The sequence below is a fragment of the Lathyrus oleraceus genome, chromosome 2 (assembly GCF_024323335.1).
Source record: "Lathyrus oleraceus cultivar Zhongwan6 chromosome 2, CAAS_Psat_ZW6_1.0, whole genome shotgun sequence".
Classification (NCBI taxonomy): domain Eukaryota; kingdom Viridiplantae; phylum Streptophyta; class Magnoliopsida; order Fabales; family Fabaceae; genus Lathyrus; species Lathyrus oleraceus.
In genome coordinates this window covers 189,772,703-189,781,347 of record NC_066580.1, presented here as the reverse complement: position 1 = coordinate 189,781,347, position 8,645 = coordinate 189,772,703, and the positions used below count along the sequence as shown (strand labels likewise).

The 8,645-nt window shown below is 32.1% G+C and overlaps 2 protein-coding genes across 2 annotated transcripts; one reads left to right on the top strand and one right to left on the bottom strand.

Moving 5' to 3' along the window:
• Positions 1–3,363, top strand: LOC127118807 ((+)-neomenthol dehydrogenase). The gene is made up of 5 exons (XM_051049059.1): positions 1–78; positions 184–430; positions 2,304–2,366; positions 2,548–2,727; positions 2,808–3,363. Exons 1-5 carry the CDS (start codon positions 59–61, stop codon positions 3,183–3,185), a joined length of 888 nt encoding a protein of 295 aa, XP_050905016.1. The 5' UTR covers positions 1–58; the 3' UTR covers positions 3,186–3,363.
• Positions 3,364–4,519: 1,156 nt separating this feature from the next.
• On the bottom strand, positions 4,520–8,175 carry LOC127118806 (uncharacterized). The gene is made up of 6 exons (XM_051049057.1): positions 7,883–8,175; positions 6,624–6,739; positions 5,987–6,163; positions 5,664–5,762; positions 5,246–5,488; positions 4,520–5,154 (listed from the first exon to the last, which is right to left on the bottom strand). The coding sequence occupies exons 2-6, from the start codon at positions 6,696–6,698 to the stop codon at positions 4,750–4,752; spliced, it is 999 nt and encodes a 332-aa protein (XP_050905014.1). The 5' UTR covers positions 6,699–6,739; positions 7,883–8,175; the 3' UTR covers positions 4,520–4,749.
• Positions 8,176–8,645: the final 470 nt, after the last annotated feature.

Here is an 8,645-nt window from a genome sequence, read left to right as displayed (position 1 = left end):
TGATATATAAACTAAAATCATAACCACAATTTTACAACAGGTTTGTATTAACAAATCAATGGCAGAATCAACAGAAAGGTACTATAAATTTTATTTGTATCACTTTCTTCAACTAATATGCATCTTATGACCTATAAGTTTCATAATTCATATTTTAGAATAATTTGTTGAATTGGTTTCAAGGCTTGCAGTTGTGACAGGAGCAAACAAGGGAATTGGATTTGCAATATGTCAGCAATTGGCTTCAAATGGTATCAAAGTGGTGTTGGCAGCAAGAGATGAAAAGAGAGGTGTTGAAGCTGTTGAGAAACTGAAAGAGCTTGCACTTTCTGGTGATGTGGTCTTCCATCAACTTGATGTTACAGATTCTGCGAGTATTGAATCCTTTGTTGATTTCATTAAGAATCAGTTTGGTAAAGTGGATATCTTGGTAAGATAATTCTTTTGGCTTGTGTTTGGTTTTGTTGGCTAATCTTATCAACTTTTTTTCAAATTAGACACCAAACATAAATCGAGAGAATTATTTATTAGTACGAGGAAGTCAAAGATTTGTAAGTGCAACTAAGATATAATTACATAAGAGTATTTATATGTTGGATTGAGTATACATTAATTATGTTGTTTGTTAACTCATTGATAACTCTATTGATATTGAGTCAGTTAGAGTCACAAGTATAAATATATATGAGAATGAAAGAGTGTGTCTGTTTTCTTCATGATTGCATCCTTTATATAGTGGTCATATTTAAGACTCATAAAAATTATCTTTTTTGATAATCTTAAATGATGTCTCACAATCAGACTTAATTGTTAGATTTTCAGCCATAATATTCCCAATTTGCTCATAAATGCATTGTCTCTCGGTCCCTAATTTGAATACCCTTCACGTAGGTTTTGGATCAACCTAATTAACTTTGCTTGTTAATTGGTCTAACTCGGTAATGCATTGTTGGGTATATTAGAAATTGGAGTGTGTTTTTTTTAAGTTCATATTTAGATCTGACCCAAATTATGATACATGTGCACAGTCCTTCAAGCATGAGTTTTGTATGAGTGAGATGATTTATGAAAAAATATCGGATTGTACACAGTCTCTCAAGTATGAGGTTTATAAAGGTGAGATGATTTATGAGAAAAAACTAAATTGTACGCAGACCCTCAATCATGAGGCTAGTAATGACTAATGCTTTAAGAGAGAGATCGGATTGTGCATAATCTTTTCCTTGATGGTTTTCATTTTTGAGGGTGAGATGTCCATTTTTTTTATAAGGGTGAGATATCCATTCCTTTGTAAGAAGAAGATGCTCATTCCTTTGTAAGGGTGACCTAAAGTCGTGATTGACCTTGTTGAGGTTATTTTCGAGTCTTTTGACCTCCCTACTTTCATTAGGGACTTAGTCTTGGTTAGACTTAATTATTGTCAAGTATTTTTGGAACTCACATAAAAGTCTTGTTATCATTAATCTCTACATTTCTTAGTTACTGACATTAACTGTGGTCAACCTCTTATTTGTCACCGGTGTCTTTAAATAGACAACGCCTCTTCCGATTCAAAATCATTTCAATCTTTACTCCTACATAAAATTCTTCCGTGTTCGCTACTCAACTCTCTTTCTCTTTCCCATTCTCTATATGCTAGATTTCTCGACCATTTTACTATTTTTTATCCCTTTCTTAATTATGGTTTTATTCAGTAGTATGACACATTGGGGATATAAAACTTCAAACCACTTCAGAGAAAGTTGAGTTGTAGTAGATTGAAAATTTATAGAGGGTAATGTTAGGTTTTTCCGATTGTTCGTCTAGCAATTGTGACAATGATTTGGTGTCTTTCTCCTCATATTGAATTAATTATAGAGCTCATCTCTTGTTTCAAAGATGAGTGAGTGGAGGCTTTAGCATGCATATGAGCAACAATAATTATTATTTCACAATAATAACTGCAAAACTAGTTGTGATGCATTGGTTAAATTTGTCATGTAGCACAAAAATCGAAACTGACATGCCATGTCACAATGCCATCTTGCTTCTATTTGCCACACATTTTATTAAGATGGAAACATAGTCTTAGATACTAAAACAATGAAAACATTACATGGATAAACTCAAGTTTTCCTGTTTTTTTTCACTCATGTCAAAATTGACCATTTCCAACTGATATGATCAAAAGTATATTTCATACTTCTTCATATTGAAGGATTACTTTAAAATATATTATTTTCATAATAAAAAAAATTCATTTGTGAATTATAGTTCTTTTGTTTATCTTAACTCAATGGAAAAAATTGAAAATTTGTGCATAGGTAAACAATGCTGGAATAGGAGCACATGTCAATGGTGAGGCTTTGTCTTCTCTTGGTGTTGTGGTATGATTACATCTAACCTTTTTAGTTTGTGCTTACCACACAATGTTTCAATTGTTTTATTTAAAATTAGATAGAAGAAAAATACATGTGTAAATTAGTTTTACATTGTTTATTTAAAATGAATTAATGTTGACTAATGTTAAATATATAATATATTTCCTTCTTATTTTGGTTTGTGCAGGAAGATCCTAATCAAATAGATTGGAGTAAAATATTTTATGAAAACAATGAAATAGTTGAAAATATCCTAAGAACAAACTATTTTGGAACCAAAGAATTCACCACAGTTCTAATTCCCCTTCTTCAATCTTCTACCTCACCAAAAATTCTCAATGTTTCTTCATCTATCGGAAGGTTAGAGGTATGAATCAATGCTTCTAGATTTAATGAAAAGAAATAGTCTAGATATTCAAAATTATTCTGGTGTAATTTTTTCTGCAGATTTTGCCAAATGGACGACCTAAAGAAGTACTAAGCGATGTCGAAAATCTCGCCGAAGAAAAGATTGATGAACTCATGAATGAATTTCTAATGGATTATAAAGAGGGTTCACATGAAGCCAAAGGTTGGCCTTTGGCAAATTCTGCATACATTGTTTCTAAAGCTGCTGTTAATGCCTACACAAGAGTTCTGGCTAAGAAATATTCTTGTTTTGGCATAAATGCTATTTCTCCTGGTTATATCAAAACAGATATGAATGGTGGTAATGGTGCTTTGACATCTGATGAAGGTGCTGAACCTATTGTGAAATTGGCATTGTTAAAAGATGGTAGTCCTTCTGGTTGTTTTTTCTCTCGCGGTGAAGAGAAATCGTTTTGAGCATTAAGGTTTAGTTTTGGCTTGAGAATAAAATGATTGTTGAGGAAAAGTGTGACAATGTTTATGATAGGTTTCAACAATCTTGATGTTTTGAAGAAATTTTCATGTAAGTAGTGGTGTTCTTTGTAATGGTAAACTTGCTTTACATTCTTCTGAATAAATGTCTTATCTGAAATAATGTTGTGATCGTTGTGTTTGATTTGTGCAAAAGAGGATAAATAGATGAATATATAGTATGACTAGAAAAATTAAGTGCTTCTGGTTTGAATTCACATGGAAAGAATCAGAGTTTAGATGAATCAAATCACTCTCTAAAAATATTAGTCTTATGTTATATTTGTTCACCATTGTTGGAGTATATAACAACTATAATCGATATACGAGAATTTAACCTGTCATCCCATATTTATATTTATATTTATAGTTATATTTGACACTTTCACTTATTTTTATAATTTTTAGATTGTTTATAGACAATTTTGAGTAAAAAATACAAACGAAATTTCTCGTAGTTCATTTCAAATTTCCGACACTCTTTTTTTTATTTCTAGTAGTATTTTTCTGGATTTTTTAAAAATTCAATAGTTTATATATTTTCTTTAAATTCACGCTACCGGAATTTTTTGAAAAGTATTGTAATATACTGAAAATTTCAAAAAGTATGGTAATTTATTAAAAAAAATTGAAATTTCTTGTAGTGTAAAAATAACTCGAATTTTTTTATTTCTTTTTTTTAAATTCCGATATATTTCTTCAAAAAAAATTTGGAAATATTCAATAAAAACCTATAAATTTCAAAAAAAAAATTGAGTTTAATTAAAGTACTCCTAGAGGTGCCAGATATAAACGTAGGATGAAAAATTAAATTCTCCGGTGTAAAAAAGTATACCTACCATGTAAAAAAAAAAGCTACAAATGATATTAAGTTGGTTTGGAGTATAAAAAATACTTTAAATTTAAAATTATCAATAATAATAAGGATTCTTTAGCTTTTAAAAAATAACTGAATTTTTACATTTCTATCTTAAATTATTTTTTTTAACAAAAGTAATCTTTTTATTTGTTTTGTTAAAACCTCTGGATTACCCGTGGACTACGCGAGTCAGACTCCCAACAACATATCACAACTCATTAATAATTACAGACGGATCAACCCAAACCGTTTAACATGCAAGATTATGGTTAAACGGGGCGGGTCAGCCATCCGGCCTAGTTCTAACTGACAACATTGATCTTAAATCTGATAATACTAATAGAGGACTTGTATTCACACTATATGACTTTCCATGGTCTAAAAAAATAACTAGCAATAAACAATATTTCCATCCATGAGGTTAGAGCAGAATTGAGATATATATTGTAAAGAGTAACCATTCCATGCCTATTTAAAAGGTTAGAATATTAACCCATCAAGTAAAATCATCTGTCATCTTAAATCCAACATCAAGTTAACAAAATGTCTCTTGAATCTAAATTTCAAGCAAGAAAATAATGTCTCAGCATTGTATAACCTCAGTACCTATATATAAATTTTGACGCTGAGTTGTGTACTTAATTTCTCATTCTAATGCACAGCAGCACTCGCATTCAGGTCCTCTTGATTGGTCGAGTTTTGATCAGGGTTGACTAAGCCGGTGTCCACCACAGAGTCAGAAGAACGAACTATTTTCTCGTTGTCAGAAGCATCAGAATCGGTGTCTAGTTTAATGGAATCTAAAGAAGGAACGTCAATTGGAACTGAGGATGGAGAGGTTTCCCTTGTCCAGAATGACGGAATCTTCTTATCGTCTTCTTTCATTCTCTCAGCGTATTTATTTATGTCAAATGGTGTAGTATCATTCCCACCGAATGCGGATTCAAGATGGTCCAGATCAAACAAATCCTCCATAATCTTCTTGGTGTTCTGATCTTCAGAATAACCGAACTTGACTTTGTTATAGGTCTTGGTCTCTAATATGGGCTTTACCATCTGCAAAAAAACAAAAGCCGCATGTTTATATGAAAACCAGCAGCGAGAAGATATTGAGGCGTGAAATGCCAGAATGGAAAAACTTGGTTACCGTGAAGAATGGCTCGAAGATTTTCGGTGGATTGTACAGTATTGCCAGACCGAGCCTTTCAGGATAATGTTCTTGTAAGACATGAGCAGTTTCGCGTGTCACTTTGATAGATATATGTGACATATTGAAACCCTGGAAATCAATCAGCCAAACCATCTGTTCCTGGTCTTGTTGAAGATTTAGAATCGCATTCTCCATGCAGTACACCAAATACTTAATCTGTCCTTTTGTTGACTTTGAGTTCTGCATTTATGCACGAATAAACGACTAAATTCGATACAAACATCAAAGCATGAAGTTATGGAGCGCTTTCAAGGATTTAGGATTGTAGAAATAAAACCTGGTAAGGTAAATTAAACCCTAAAACATTTGGCTAAGACAATGCTAGAGGGCGAGGAAGAGACTTTTTAGAAGATACCTGACGAGCGGGTCTCATTACAAGTACTGTTCTCCCATGCTTGTCAATATAATTTGATCTGTAGATCTTTCCGGTCTCTGCTTCTTGAGCAACATCTTCCTACATCAACAAAAAAATATAAATCAAAATCATTTAAGAAAAGAGATAGTTTTACTGGACATATATAGATAACAACCATTCCAGATGAGTCTGTAATTAACTCGGTCAAACGAAATTCAGATAATGAAGTCTTAAGATCATTATTATATTCAGTTGTTGGTAGGAAACAAACATTTCGTCTCAAAAATCATACAAAAATTTAAGAAAGGCAGGCAGCCGCTCACCCAGCGAATCTGTTCTGGTTTATATTCTTCTCTCCATTTAAGGGTCTGCTTCAACATTTTAGCTGCCTTCTTGACATTCCAATTCCGTGCCCTTAAATACCTCGCGATGGATGCATCAGAACAATAAACCAACGCCTTACCAGACAGCGGCCCTATTAGCTTTCTCATCTCGTTGATCTAGAAGGAAACAAACATAGTGTTATGACCTCAAATGAGAATTTGGGCTCAAATAGATAATTGGCTAATCATATGCATAACTCCATTAGATGGAGAGTTATGTTATCAAAATATATGAAAGGAGAGGAAAACAATGTGACATGACATGGAAATTAGTAACGGTGAACAAATGGTGTGAGCCGACGAAAACAATCTATCTCTGATCATAGCACTCTCAGGCATTCTTGGCACATAAGATCTTATGATCTTACGATCCAGCACTCAATTTTGACTACACTGTGTGTGACTAACAAATGGTTGACCAATTGTTTAATCGGGCTCAAATTCTCATTTGATGTCCTAACATATTGTGGGTTAAAATGTTCCTTTTCTCATAAGATAACATAACAGTTTCATAACATTTGATGCTAATTGTCAAAACAATGTAAGAATATGTCATATTGACAAGTAGGATACATACCTTTCCCTGCTGTTCTTGTGGTATTAATATTTTCTCATGGCCATTAGTGGCAGTTTTCTTCAGATCTACACTCATGTTGGTCAGTGTAGAGATTCTCCAAAAGTCAACAATAAGTACTGCAAAAGTCAATACCAAGTTATCTATGTAATCACTTATCTTCTATAATTATATTAACCTCATTACCATTGGTAACAAACTTATTTGAACATAGGATGTAAGAATCTACGAGCTTCGGGCCGAGAAGCCATCAACATAATTCAGCAGAACTTGAAAAGAAGAGAAAAACTCATGCAAAGAACTTAAAGGAGAGGGGTGTGAATGCTACTCTGGTGGTTATAACATAACTTGTTTAAAAAAACTTCGCCCACATTGTTACAAATGGACACTAAAGCATTGCGATGAAATGTTTCACTTGTTGCATAAATAAGAGAGATTAGTTCAATTTCCCCTAAAACAAAGCTAAACAGAAAGCTATGTTTTTATTCAATAGCTAATCATGAAGAGTTCTATAATTCTTATAAAATTAGAGCCATAAATATAACTTCATATCATTCAATGTGAAAACTCTTCACAACATCCAAAATTATGATGTCGAACACCGATTCCAGTTGCATAGACACTTACCTTCCCCTAAAATCTTGCATGCCTCAGGTTTTAAAAAAAACCGATTACCGCGAAAACGACCGCGACAAAACGGTATCAAAAGGTGCCGATACCGATACCATTATTCACCGTTGTTTTCATGATAAAGAACAAATTATGGTTAATTCACACCAGACGGCCACAATCAGTATTGCAACACCAGTACCAACCGAAATCGCAAAAACCTTTACGCTACCCCAACGCGATCACAACCGTTATTTAAAACCTTGCCTGCCCCTAGAATCGCAGTCGCGGACCGTTCATACAAAACCATAGATTCAACCATGACACAACCGTGGTTCAACTCAAACTTAAAAAAGTGAGTTAATCAAACCCTGAGTTTTAATCAGTTCAATCTCTACACCACCAAAACACACAAAAGTGATATTAAGCTCCTGATTTAAATCTAAGTATTCTACAATAACGTGGAGTAATCAAAACACATCATAGAGTCGAATCAAACGCCACATAATCATTCATACATCACATAACCGAAGCATTTCACATACAACTATGAAGCAAAACAACGATTAGAATCTAAACAAGAAATTCAAAAAAAAAAAAAATAGAAAACTTTGAACGGAAAGTAAACAGTTGTAAGAATATTGATGGCAAACCTGTTTGGCGCGCGCGATTGTGTTTGAGCTGGAGGAATTAATTTGACTGAGAAAGAGAGAAGAATTGATGAATCTGAAAAGTCAAAGTTTTTCTTTCGCTAAAAAAGACTGAACAAAGAGAAAGGAAGATGCGACAGAACAACAAGAAGAAGTATGGTTTTGGAGATAGCGATGCCGATATTGATGCTGATTCTGATTCTGATTTTCGGAGACACATGTGATTTTTTTAGCTGAATAATCCATGTGATAACGTGATCATTTTTTAACTTTTTATCTTTTCTTTTAGAAATAAAATTATTATTGTCTTAAAAATCAACGATCAATTGTCTAATAATGGACAAGGGAGCATAATATAATATTACATCCGGTTCAAATATGAATAAATGTTTTTCAAAATTTATTAAATAATTAATGTAATTGATTTTAAATATAGATTAAAAATATCAATTATTTAATAAATTTATTACTTATATTTGAGACAAGATAGAGTACCATTTTGCAAAGAGAAAATATATATATAAATTATTTAATTAATTTTTATTTGATATTTTAAAAACATTTTTTAATAAAAATGAAAAATAAGTATTTAAGAATTTTTTAATTAAATTACATACTTAAAATACTATTTTTAATATTCTAATAAATTATTAAACTAAAAATATATTACTCGAAAAGTACAATATAAATGCATTAAACTATAATAAACATGTTAAACTTCAAACATTATATATATTTTAAGGATGACTCATCTCAATTATTCAAA

What these genes read in the sequence shown, in the direction of transcription:
- LOC127118807 (XM_051049059.1), top strand. Translation starts at nt 59, where the DNA reads ATGGCAGAATCAACAGAAAG. An exon ending in TTGGTAAAGTGGATATCTTG is followed by an intron (nt 431 to 2,303) that starts GTAAGATAATTC and finishes ATTTGTGCATAG; the next exon opens with GTAAACAATGCTGGAATAGG. An exon ending in CATCTATCGGAAGGTTAGAG is followed by an intron (nt 2,728 to 2,807) that starts GTATGAATCAAT and finishes TTTTTTCTGCAG; the next exon opens with ATTTTGCCAAATGGACGACC.
- LOC127118806 (XM_051049057.1), bottom strand. Translation starts at nt 6,698, where the DNA reads ATGAGTGTAGATCTGAAGAAAACTGCCACTAATGGCCATGAGAAAATA. An exon ending in TAATGAGACCCGCTCGTCAG is followed by an intron (nt 5,489 to 5,663) that starts GTATCTTCTAAA and finishes GCATAAATGCAG; the next exon opens with AACTCAAAGTCAACAAAAGG. An exon ending in TCTTCGAGCCATTCTTCACG is followed by an intron (nt 5,155 to 5,245) that starts GTAACCAAGTTT and finishes GTTTTTTTGCAG; the next exon opens with ATGGTAAAGCCCATATTAGA.